The sequence below is a fragment of the Mytilus trossulus genome, chromosome 4, assembly GCF_036588685.1.
Source record: "Mytilus trossulus isolate FHL-02 chromosome 4, PNRI_Mtr1.1.1.hap1, whole genome shotgun sequence".
NCBI lineage: Eukaryota > Metazoa > Mollusca > Bivalvia > Mytilida > Mytilidae > Mytilus > Mytilus trossulus.
The window spans coordinates 71347273-71361262 of NC_086376.1; the positions used below are offsets into that span (position 1 = coordinate 71347273).

Sequence of the window (13990 nt, forward strand, 5' to 3'; positions counted from 1 at the left end):
GAAGGCCGTATTTTAACCTATAATGGTTTACTTTTTAAATTGTTACTTGGATGGAGAGTTGTCTCATTGGCACTCACACCACATCTTCCTATATCTATGATCATTGCTGATACATATTATAACAAAACAAAAAACTACTTTTTTAGATGAATCAAGTGACTGAGGTAAAAATAAATTTCTGCATAAGCAAAATATTCTATTTATATGAGCAGTAAACTTACAATCTAGAATACTTGGTTGATTGGAGAGGCCTATAACTTGAGTCTGGTACATACTGATCAGTTGATAGATACTTTCTATTGTACATGGAGCTTTTAACACAGCTTTAAGTTGTTGTTCTATACATACAACCAAATTACTGGCTTTCCTACAAAGAAAATGGAACTAAGTTTTCAAGACAACTTTTCTGATAATTAATTACAAAATCTATTCCCAAACACCTCTATTGACATCATACAAAAAGCACCTAATTTTTTGCAACAAAAAAAAATAATAATTGCTAAGAAACCCAACAGAATAAGATCTTGAAATGTATTTCTTGAAAGAAATCTTCAAAAAATGTAATGTTGATTTAAAAATACATATAACTCAATTTTCCAAAACTTTATTTTTGGAATATAAAAATGTCAAAAAGAACTTAAATATAAACACTTACATGCATTTATCATCTTGGCTGGCTGATATAAACTCCTTGAGGTCATTAGGACAATACATATTAACAATCAAATGGACTGCATCAGGATCACTACACAGGGAAACTTTACTTCCAGAATCAATCCAGTCCATATCAACTGTAAAACAAAGGGAGGTAATACATATTAACAATCAAATGGGCTGCATCAGGATCACTACACAGGGAAACTTTACTTCCAGAATCTATCCAATCCATATCAACTGTAAAACAAAGGGAGGTAATACATATGTACAATCAAATGGACTGCATCAGGATCAATATACAGGGAAACTTTACTTCCAGAATGAATCCAGTCCATATCAACTGTAAAACAAAGGGAGGTAATACATATTAACAATCAAATGGACTGCATCAGGATCAATATACAGGGAAACTTTACTTCCAGAATGAATCCAGTCCATATCAACTGTAAAACAAAGGGAGGTAACACATATTAACAATCAAATGGAGTGCATCAGGATCAATATACAGGGAAACTTTACTTCCAGAATCTATCAAGTCTATATCAACTGTAAAACAAAGGGAGGTAACACATATTAACAATCAAATGGAGTGCATCAGGATCACTACACAGGGAAACTTTACTTCCAGAATCAATCCAGTCTATAGCAACTGGAAAACAAAGGTATGTTATTATAGATTATCACATGGTACTTTCTATATTGGCTGTGACTCCCATAGCTTGAACACAACCAAAAACTGGGGCTTATCACGTATGATCTGGAAGGGCAAGCAGATCATGTTGTCCTAGTGGGGATGTAGTAATGCATCGCACATGTAATGGATCCCTTTAAATAAATTCTAACTAAATTTTCTAAATTGTATTTTTACTAATGTTATTCCATGTTAACTGTACATGTTGATTTTTATTTTGAACCCAGTAACTTAGAAAGTCTTTCCCAAATATAAAGGTGTAATGGAGATATGTCTGAAAATATATATGAATGCTGGTATGCTTATCCCCTGAGGTACTCAAAATATTAAATGAAAATTGCTAAATATTAAAAACTAAACAAGAATGTGTCCATAGTACACGGATGCCCCACTCACACTTTTATTTTACATGTTCACTGGACAGTGAAATTTGGATCAAACTTTAATTTGGCATAAAAATTAGAAAGATCATATCATAGTTAACATGTGTACTAAGTTTCAAGTTGATTGGACTTCAACTTCATCAAAAACTACCTTGACCAAAAACTTTAAATTGAGCTTCACACTATCTTCTTCTTTGTTCAGTGGACCATTAAATTGGGGTCAATACTTTAATTTGACATTAAAATTAGAAAGATCATATCATAGGGAACATGTGTACTAAGTTTCAAATTGATTGAACTTCAACTTCATCAAAAACTACCTCGACCAAAAACTTTAACCTGAAGCGGGACGAACGAACGGACGAACAGAGGCACAGACCAGAAAACATAATGCCCCTCTACTATTGTAGGTGGGGCATAAAAATTGAATATTCATCATTTTATTCATGGACTCAGATATCTTTATAGAATAGAATTTCATCTCCTGGGAATAAGGGTAACCCCATAATCACCCTTGCTATACACATCAGAAATCAACAGTAAATTAAATACCTACCATTACATGTATTTGGTTCTGGTTTCTTTATATCTTCTATCCACTTTGTATAGTTAGTACTGACTGTGTTCATATATTGAGTCATGTCACATTTATCTGTACCAACATGGTAATAATAACACTTCAAAGCATCAGAAAAGTTGCTGAAATAAAATAAAACTTAGTTTAAGTTAGTGTTATTTGTGAACCCTGTTACATATAAATCTTACTATGAGGCCTTTTTTCTTGAGGATTTATGTCTATTTAAAGTTAAATTTTGACCAACTTTTGAATAAGTAGAAATTACAAATAACTTCTCAATGATCTGGAAAAAAGTTGATTTGAGATTCACATATATATCTTACCTTTAACTTCCTAATGATCTGAGGGAGTTGATTTGAGATTCACATATCTTACCCACAACTTCCTAATGATCTGAGGGAGTTGATTTGAGATTCACATATCTTACCCACAACTTCCTAATGATCTGAGGGAGTTGATTTGAGATTCACATATCTTACCCACAACTTCCTAATGATCTGAGGGAGTTGATTTGAGATTCACATATCTTACCCACAACTTCCTAATGATCTGAGGGAGTTGATTTGAGATTCACATATCTTACCCACAACTTCCCAATGATCTGAGGGAGTTGATACGAGATTCACATATCTTACCTACAACTTTCCAATGATCTGAGAGTGTTGATTTGAGATTCACATATCACTGGTATATAGTATGTAATGGCTTTTATGTCTGTACACGATGATGTTGGTAAACCTAAAAAAAAAATCAACTTAAAAATCAGATAAATTGGACATAAATTCTTCCAGACTGTCAATTTTTGCTTGAAAAAATTCCCTCATCTCTAGTGTTTTTCATTGGCAACTTTCAGCAGTTGAAAAAATATATTTCATATTGTTCAATTTTGGGTTTTATTTTATTATTTGAATGGTTTTGAACAAAATTATCCTTAAACTAGTATTTTAATATATGCTCATACCTTTCATATTTTAATTTTTTTTTAAATGTTATCTGCTCTCTGGTCCAGTTGTTGTCTCTATGACATATTCCTCAATTTTATTTCAAAAATCTTTTTGAGAGAAACTCTAAATTGTGGCATTTTGTGAGATTTAATTTCTTTTCCAGGTCATGCTGCTTTGCTGAGTCAACCCTTTCAGACTTATTTTACAATTTGTTTTTTTTTTGTTGGAAAGTTTCAGTATGTGAAACATGTTTAACCCCACCACATTCTTTATATGCCTTTCCAAAGTCAGTAGTGCAATTCAGTTGCTGTAAATTGTTTTTAGCATAAATCAGGAAGTTGGTTGTCTCTTTTGAAGTATTCCCATTTTGTAATACTTGAGCCTTTGAAAGCATTACTATATGATATGGGTTTTGAACATTGTCTTAGGCTGTGTATTGACCTACAGTTGTCTTAATGGTAACTATACCACATCTCCTTCTGACATACATTTTACATATGACCAAACTTCATGCAAAAGTCATTTACATCTTATTTTCAAAATACAAAGTTAAACATGACTAACTAACAACCTTGTTCATTGTGATGAAAAGCAGATTTTGATATATTTCAATTAGACAGCAACCCAAGAAAATTTGTGAATAATTTTAACAGATTATCAAGTTTGCCAACAACATAAAACTCCATAAATGAAATCTTTCAATACTTAAAAATAAATGGGGAATGGGTCCATAGGGATACAGATGATGCCTCCTTTAGTATATAACACTTAAATTAAAGAACAGAAAGGAAAATTCAGCTATTTTTCCATTTGTAAAGGGACATATAAACTCTAGAATGGTAAAAGTTCTGACACCAAAATTCAAAATCGATCTGTGTTTTGTAGTGAAGAGCATTGTGTACAAGTTTTATAACATTTTGTTGAGGCAAACTAAAGTAAGAAAATGGAAACCAATTTTGGGACGTACAGACAAAACGGACCAACAGAGGGACATAAATACATATGAATGACACGGGTAAAGCTTAATGCCCCTTCAATTATGGTGGGGACATACAAACACTAATGACAGCCTTCAGTAAGGTTCATATCTTCAGACAGGCATATGAACATATAGCAAGCTTCAACTATGAAATTTCAACTCTCCCCTTTTAATCTTGCTATTGATGAACAAACTTACATGACATAGGATCAACATTGAGCATGTTACCAATACTCTCCATGTTGTCCACAATCAAACTTACATGACATAGGATCAACATTGAGCATGTTACCAATACTCTCCCTGTTATCCACAATCAAACTTACATGACATAGGATCCACATTGAGCATGCTACCAATACTCTCCCTGTTATCCACAATCAAACTTACATGACATAGGATCAACATTGAGCATGCTACCAATACACTCCCTGTTATCCACAATCAAACTTACATGACATAGGATCAACATTGAGCATGCTACCAATACTCTCCCTGTTATCCACAATCAAACTTACATGACATAGGATCAACATTGAGCATGCTACCAATACTCTCCCTGTTATCCACAATCAAACTTACATGACATAGGATCAACATTGAGCATGCTACCAATACACTCCCTGTTATCCACAATCAAACTTACATGACATAGGATCAACATTGAGCATGCTACCAATACACTCCCTGTTATCCACAATCAAACTTACATGACATAGGATCAACATTGAGCATGCTACCAATACACTCCCTGTTATCCACAATCAAACTTACATGACATAGGATCAACATTGAGAATGCTACCAATACACTCCCTGTTATCCACAATCAAACTTACATGACATAGGATCAACATTGAGCATGCTACCAATACTCTCCCTGTTATCCACAAACAAACTTACATGACATAGGATCAACATTGAGCATGCTACCAATACTCTCCCTGTTATCCACAATCAAATTTACATGACATAGGATCCACATTGAGCATGCTACCAATACACTCCCTGTTATCCACAAACAAACTTACATGACATAGGATCAACATTGAGCATGTTATCAATACTCTCCCTGTTATCCACAATCAAACTTACATGACATAGGATCAACTTTGAGCATGCTACCAATACACTCCCTGTTATCCACAAACAAACTTACATGACATAGGATCAACATTGAGCATGCTACCAATACTCTCCCTGTTATCCACAATCAAACTTACATGACATAGGATCAACATTGAGCATGCTACCAATACACTCCCTGTTATCCACAATCAAACTTACATGACATAGGATCAACATTGAGCATGCTACCAATACTCTCCCTGTTATCCACAATCAAACTTACATGACATAGGATCAATATTGAGCATGCTACCAATACACTCCCTGTTATCCACAATCAAACTTACATGACATAGGATCAACATTGAGCATGCTACCAATACACTCCCTGTTATCCACAAACAAACTTACATGACATAGGATCAACAATGAGCATGCTACCAATTCTCTCCCTGTTATCCACAAACAAACTTACATGACATTGGATCAACATTGAGCATGCTACCAATACACTCCCTGTTATCCACAAACAAACTTACATGACATAGGATCAACATTGAGCATGTTACCAATACTCTCCCTGTTATCCACAATCAAACTTACATGACATAGGATCAACATTGAGCATGCTACCAATACTCTCCCTGTTATCCACAATCAAACTTACATGACATAGGATCAACATTGAGCATGCTACCAATACACTCCCTGTTATCCACATTCAAACTTACATGACATAGGATCAACATTGAGCATGCTACCAATACACTCCCTGTTATCCACAAACAAACGTACATGACATAGGATCAACATTGAGCATGCTACCAATACACTCCCTGTTATCCACAAACAAACTTACATGACATAGGATCAACATTGAGCATGCTACCAATACACTCCCTGTTATCCACAATCAAACTTACATGACATAGGATCAACATTGATCATGTTACCAATACTCTCCCTGTTATCCACAAACAAACTTACATGACATAGGATCAACATTGAGCATGCTACCAATACACTCCCTGTTATCCACAAACAAACTTACATGACATAGGATCAACATTGAGCATGTTACCAATACTCTCCCTGTTATCCACAATCAAACTTACATGACATAGGATCAACATTGAGCATGCTACCAATACTCTCCCTGTTATCCACAATCAAACTTACATGACATAGGATTAACATTGAGCATGCTACCAATACACTCCCTGTTATCCACAAACAAACTTACATGACATAGGATCAACATTGAGCATGCTACCAATACTCTCCCTGTTATCCACAATCAAACTTACATGACATAGCATCAACATTGAGCATGCTACCAATACTCTCCCTGTTATCCACAATCAAACTTACATGACATAGGATCAACATTGAGCATGCTACCAATACACTCCCTGTTATCCACAAACAAACTTACATGACATAGGATCAACATTGAGCATGTTACCAATACTCTCCCTGTTATCCACAATCAAACTTACATGACATAGGATCAACATTGAGCATGCTACCAATACTCTCCCTGTTATCCACAATCAAACTTACATGACATAGGATCAACATTGAGCATGCTACCAATACTCTCCCTGTTATCCACAATCAAACTTACATGACATAGGATCAACATTGAGCATGTTACCAATACTCTCCCTGTTATCCACAATCAAACTTACATGACATAGGATCAACATTGATCATGCTACCAATACTCTCCCTGTTATCCACAATGATGTTATGTCTTTGTTCCTCTGTACATATCCTTCCACTGTAATCTGTTTTTATCTTATTTATGATACAGGATAAAATAGTTCCCATTAGTATGCTGTAAGAAATATTAACATACTGTAAATACAGAAATGATTTTGATAGTTTTATTAAAACCAAAATGCAACAGTATCAGGTTCACAATATTAAAAACCTGTAGTCACTATGTTAATTGTGATTTTTCTTGCACAAAATTTTTGCAATAGTTTTTATTAGGTGACAAGGTCCCACATTATTCAAGATGTTGATTATTTGCAATAATACTTGCACGCAATACTTATTGCATAATTTCTGAACCTACATCAATCTATCAATCTATCAATAGCAGTGTTCTCTTCTGTTAATAACAGGAAGAAAGAGCTATCAAATAAAAAAATAAATGTTCAAATTTTATCAACATTATCCATGAAACTATACATATCAAGCAAAGATCTGCTGACTATAAGAATAAAATTCTATCAAATTTCATAATCAAACAAGTGCTCAAGCTAAAATGTCTGTTTTAGTTATCATTGAATTCATGTTGAAAGTCTTTGAACGTTTTACTATAAATATCACATAAATTTAACATCATCAACGTCCTATGGAAATAAGGCAAGGTCAGGTGAACCATGCCACGCAGACATGTATTTCTTTCAATCATTACATTCGCCGAATAAAGTGGTTCTTTTGCTTGAAATACATGAGAAACAGACCAAACCACAAAATCTAAAAATTTACCAATAAACCATGAAAATGAAGTGAAGGTCATATGAACCCTATCAGACGTACATGCACACAATTGTTCCCTACATTAAGTATAGTTAACCTAATGCTTGTAGTATTTGAGATATATCATGTGACGCCCTAAAAAACAAGACTCCATTTCTAAAAATAAATAAAAGAACGCATAGATTAATGTCAAATTGTTTTAAATTTTAATATTATTAAAATATTTGCAGAAATAAAACAAATTATCAGTAATTTTTAAGGATGTTAATTTAAGAACGGATTCAATTTGGGTACTCCTCATTACAGAATCTGGATGGTTTGGAGGTCTGTTGATACTGTATAGATTAAAAATTAAATTGATGGAACCATATAGTGAATCATGATACATCTACAAAATAAACACATAATGGTAACTTTTGTGTGGATCAAAAACAAATGTAGGTGTAACAAGAATGTGTCCATAGTACACGGATGCCCCACTCCCATTATCATTCTCTATGTTCAGTGGACGTGAAATTGGGATTAAAAATATAATTCAGCATTTAAATTAGAAAGATCATATCATAGGGAACATGTGTACTAAGTTTGAAGTTGATTGGACTTCAACTTCATCAAAAACTACCTTGACCAAAAACTTTAACCTGAACGAACGAACGAACGAACGAATGGACAGACGGAAGGACTGACGGACGCACAGACTAGAAAACATAATGCCCCTCTACTATCGTAGGTGGGGCATAAAAACTGTCAAAATAGGTGCATTTTTGGTACCCACAAGTTACATTTATTGAACAAACCTGCATTTTTCTTCAGCAGTGATGCCATTTCTAGCTAAATCTCCAGAAGAGGCAGCCACACATGCCAAGGAAGGAGACAAAAGTAAACTAGAGTCAGTACATGGATTACCAACTGCAAAAATAAATTTAAATAGTAAGATCAAGTCTGGACATAACCTTGACACAAATCAGGATTCTAATAAGTTTTTGTTATAAAAAAAAATGCATTTTTATAAAAAGAAATATCTGTTTTAGCTTTTCAAAGTTTGTAATTTATTTCTTAAATATATGAAACTGACTTTTAAAAGAAAACAAGAAACAAAACCAAGATGTACTCACCACCTGTGACACTAAGTTTGGTGATGCCACTGTGACCTTGACCTCCAGAACTAGAAGCAAAACACACATAAGATCCTTCATCACTTGGCAGGGCATTTAAAATGGTCAAGGATGGATTGCTGGTACTACTACCAGTGTATTTGGTGATATTTGTTTGAGAATTGATTGTTTCTATATCACCAAGTACTTGTCTCTGCCAGAATACATTGGTAACAGATAAGGTAGAGGTCACACTACATTCCAAGGTCACACTGCCACTAGCAACACTGTAGGATACTTTGGATAATGAAACTGATGGAACATCTACATAATATAAGAAACACCAGTAATTAATTGTTTTGTAGATTCTAGAATACAGTTTGTGGACAAAAGTTAGTTTCTACTCAAAGAATGTCCTATCATTTCAACATAAATCAATATTTTCAAAAATATATGACCAAAAAACATTAATGAGTGAGTTTAATAAAATAGATACCTGAAGATATAGAAATATTTAAAATGTATTTGTTTATTTGGCCATAATATCTTTCAGGCTCAATCTGTTCTGATGAGGTGAATACAAATAATAAATTCTGGCAATTCCCATGTCTGCATCTTTTGACGTATGTTTCACATCTTTGTAATGAAATATTTCTACCTTTTATATGATCAATCTATGAATAAAAATTGAAAAATTGAAAAATTGAATTGAATACAAGAAATGCTTTAGAAGCTGTCTTTATATGAAGTTTCAATGTTTATAAACTTTAAATTCAGAATAAAAATTTAAATATATTGTGCTCAAATGAGATAAAAAATCTTATTAATCTAATAATCAAACATAAAAAAGAAGTCAAAGTTAAATACACTAAAACTCAGTCTGCATACCATTTTTAATAATAAGAATCAAAATAAATTAGTTTTTTATGAAAAATAAAATATAAAATTGACAAGCAAAAAATTGTTAGACATATACAGTAATAAGGGTGAAAAGGTATTTTTAAATATCAAAGATATAAAGTAGAAATTCAAAACTGTAAATTCAGAAATTTTTACTTGCATTCATTACTGGCATTTTTGAAGAAATTACCAAAATTTGAAATTTCTTATTGTAAAATCGTGGAAAAAATGCATACAGATAAAAGTATCAAATATTAAAATGCATGTTCTTTTTATTGTGATACTCATCCATTCACATTATAGGCATTTATTAAAACCTTGCAATAATTTCTGAATTTATAGTAGATATTGCATCATATGAATTACCAATAAAGGTAAGTGCACACATAGATAAAAGACAAGGTTAACTGGTGAAACAAAAAAGAAATGTGATGAGTTAGGGAGGAAAACACCCTTACCTGATGGTGGCATTGTTGTTGCCTCAATTTGGGATGTCGTTTGTTCTTGGGAAACAACAAATTCTGCTGTTGTCTTGTCTTGAGTAATAACATTTTCTGCAGTTGTTTGTTCTGGGGTAACAACATATTGTGTTGTTGTCTTGTCTTGAGTAATAACATTTTCTGCAGTTGTTTGTTCTGGGGTAACAACATATTGTGTTGTTGTTTTGTCTTGAGTAATAACATTTTCTGCAGTTGTTTGTTCTGGGGTAACAACATATTGTGTTGTTGTCTTGTCTTGAGTAATAACATTTTCTGCAGTTGTTTGTTCTGGGGTAACAACATATTGTGTTGTTGTCTTGTCTTGAGTAATAACATTTTCTGCAGTTGTTTGTTCTGGGGTAACAACATATTGTGTTGTTGTCTTGTCTTGAGTAATAACATTTTCTGCAGTTGTTTGTTCTGGGGTAACAACATATTGTGTTGTTGTCTTGTCTTGAGTAATAACATTTTCTGCAGTTGTTTGTTCTGGGGTAACAACATATTGTGTTGTTGTCTTGTCTTGAGTAATAACATTTTCTGCAGTTGTTTGTTCTGGGGTAACAACATATTGTGTTGTTGTCTTGTCTTGAGTTATAACATTTTCTGCAGTTGTTTGTTCTGGGGTAACAACATATTGTGTTGTTGTCTTGTCTTGAGTAATAATATTTTCTGCAGTTGTATGTTCTTGAGTAACAAGATTTTCTGCAGTTGTTTGTTCTTGGGTAACAACAGATTGTGTTGTTTTTTTAGCTTCAGTAACAACTGATTGTGTACTTTGTTGTTGAGTAATTTGTTTTGTTGTTTCAGCTTCAGTAATAGCTAACTTAGTAGTACCTGTAGTTGGTGTGATGGTTGTTGTTGTCATTGGTATCTTATTATCTTCTGTTGTTAAAACTTCTTCAGTTGTTGCCTCAGTAGTGGTAGTAGTTGGAGTTTTGCTTGTTGTCGTTGACGGCTGATCACCTTCTGTTGTTAAAACCTCTGTGGTTGTTGTCTTAGTAGTGGTAGTAGTTGGGGCCTTGGTTGTTGTCATTGATGGCTGAGCATCTTCTGTTGTTAAAACTTCTGCAGTTGTTGCCTTTGTAGTGGTAGTAGTTGGAGCTTTGATGGTAGTTGTTGTTGGCTGTGCACCTTCTGTTGTCACATCCAATGTAGTTGTTGCCTTGGTTGTGGTAGTAGTTGGAGTAGTAGTTGTTGTTGTTTGTGACACTATAAAATAAAGGATATTTTTTTTATGTACGTCTGTAATACAGGATGGATAAACAGACAAGCTGACAGACGAATAAACAGATGAACAGACAGGCTGATAGTTGGATGCATAGTATACTAAATTTTTCAAAGTTTAAAATTCTTTACTCAATTATCAGATGATTTACTGAACTATACTTACCAACGACTACTGTCACAGTAACTTGATCTACAGCCTTCATCAAATCAGATGAAGATGATGAATCAGCCTTTATTTGTTGTACACTTTGTTCTGTAGCTTGCTGTACAGTGGAAACTGTCTGTACTGTATTTGGGTTTAATGTAATTATATAATCTGCTACTATACTGCCTTGGCTGAAATAGAAGTATGCTGGTCAGTTAATTTTATTATGACCAGAGCTTAGAAGTCATTGATACAGAAAATGGTGTCCTCCCCATAAGGTTGAAGACAACATTACACTGACCATACAGTTTACAGGAATTGAGGAACATCTGTTCATTGCATGTTTTTTTATGCAAAGCTGACCACACCCACACTCTAAACACCACTGCTTTTAAAATAGCATCCAAACATGTTTTTTTCTTTTTACAGTAGTTGTTAATCACACATTCAAGTCCTCCCCTCATATAAAATATCAATGATCAATTCCCCTCTTTTAACTTTCAATCTCCTATCATCTACCCTCCTGGTGGACCATAAGGTCATTTTAACTTTCAATGCAATTACTGAATTAAATATATCAATCTATTCTAAAGTCCAGTAATAAGCCTTGCAATAGGAACATCAGATTGTACTTCAGTTTTTGCAGGCTATATATCTGTTCACTATATAGTTGTTTGGATTGTAATTTGTACAACATGTATTTGTATTTACCCAGCCTTGCTTTTTACTTTTTCTCTGCACACTTTTTTTTATACTGGCAATAATCCTTTTTTTTTTCTTTTTTTTTCTTTTTCTTTTCTTTTTTTTTTTTTAAACTGACTTTGATCCTACTTTTTCAGTGTAGCAAAGGAACATTTCTTTTATGGCTGTTCTCCATTTGAAGTAGTTTTTAGCCCTTTACGTTTGTACTTACCTTAAACCCGTTACTGTTACTCCTTGAAAGTCATTCTTTAAAGCAGATCCTTGGTACATAGATGCTAACTACAAAATAAAGAATGCTGTTTTCAAGACTAATTCAAATCTAAACAAGAATATGTGTTTGTAGGACACCATGCACCACTCCATGTTCAGGCAACGATATAATATCTTATTGGTTAAAACCTAATTTGGCATATATATTTTATGAAAGTATATCATAATTTACATTAACATCTTTGCACTAAAACTGTTGGATGTAAACAGATTGATATGTTGGTCTAAATGTATATGATTTGTGTATTGGTTGGCTTTGAACTAGCTTTCAGTAACTGAGTTTTCTTATGCGTACTTTGTCTTTTGTTCCTATTTTAGTTGTGTTTGTGCCTCATGCTGGCCATTCCTAACAAAACTTTATAATTTATTATGTTATGCTGATATACCACTATCCCTGATTAGGAAAGGGTTTAGCTTTTTCAAACTTGTTTAATCCTGCAACATTTCTATATTTGCCTTTTCGAAGTTAGGAGTCTGTAATTCAGTCACTGAGTGAAAGTCGTTAGTTTCTGTTTGTTAAATTTGTTTTTTCTTAAGTGTTTTTAGCATATATCAGACAGTTCATTTTTGTTTTGATTGTATTAATGCAGAATTGACAAACATTAAAGTAATGGTGTAAACAAGATTTATGAATTGAGTTATTCACATAATGCCATTATCAAGATTTGAACAAAAAATAAATAGAAAAAAAAGTTATATGTATTGTAAATATCTTCACAAATTGTAATTTTTCATTACTAGATATCAATTCACTAGTAAGGTTACTGCATGTAATTGTTGGTTTTTTAATCTACAGTTGAACTCACCTGTCCTTCTAGTTTTGCTTTCATGTCTTTATATTGTTGACTATTTTGATTGGCATATGCAGCATCATATGGTTTATTGATTTTCATGGAAGTCTGAAACTTTCCTTTAATAATGAAATAAGCAATCATTACAGGTTATACATCTTAGAAATTGTTCTTGTTTTAGAAGACGAAAGAGCAATAAAGTACTTTAAATACATGTTCTTAAATTTGCCTTAACATGACTAAAGAAAATAAAGATAAATTTCCAATTTGAAAAGTTCCATGGCAGGATGACCAAGTTGCATCATTATTTTTACAAATTTCTTGATATTTATTATTTTTTGGATACATTTTGGACTGGAAAAGGATGAACCCACAGACAGATAGATCAATGGATGCATGATGGATAGATGACAAGTATTTCTGTGTTGTCTGCAAAACATTGCACAGGGGACAAAAATTGATACAGCTTCTAAAAAGTTTGCAACTGCTTTATTGTGGTATTTTGTGTGGTGACTTTTTGCTGAATATAAAAGTTAAGGAACTACCTTTAATTAAAGTACTTTTGACTGTTGCCTATTTAATCATAGTCTG

At 33.1% G+C, this 13990-nt stretch overlaps 1 protein-coding gene across 1 annotated transcript in view; it reads right to left on the reverse strand.

Moving 5' to 3' along the window:
* LOC134716784 (uncharacterized) overlaps positions 1–13990 on the reverse strand; it is a 182630-nt gene that overhangs the window by 143969 nt on the left and 24671 nt on the right. The window contains exons 5-16 of the mRNA XM_063579792.1: positions 13415–13518; positions 12550–12617; positions 11655–11827; positions 10244–11473; positions 8907–9209; positions 8589–8700; positions 6990–7138; positions 2970–3046; positions 2840–2865; positions 2288–2430; positions 656–791; positions 222–367 (exon numbers count right to left, since the gene is read on the reverse strand). Coding sequence (XP_063435862.1) covers positions 222–367; positions 656–791; positions 2288–2430; positions 2840–2865; positions 2970–3046; positions 6990–7138; positions 8589–8700; positions 8907–9209; positions 10244–11473; positions 11655–11827; positions 12550–12617; positions 13415–13518 — 2667 coding nt within the window. The remainder of the gene's footprint in view (positions 1–221; positions 368–655; positions 792–2287; positions 2431–2839; positions 2866–2969; positions 3047–6989; positions 7139–8588; positions 8701–8906; positions 9210–10243; positions 11474–11654; positions 11828–12549; positions 12618–13414; positions 13519–13990) is intronic.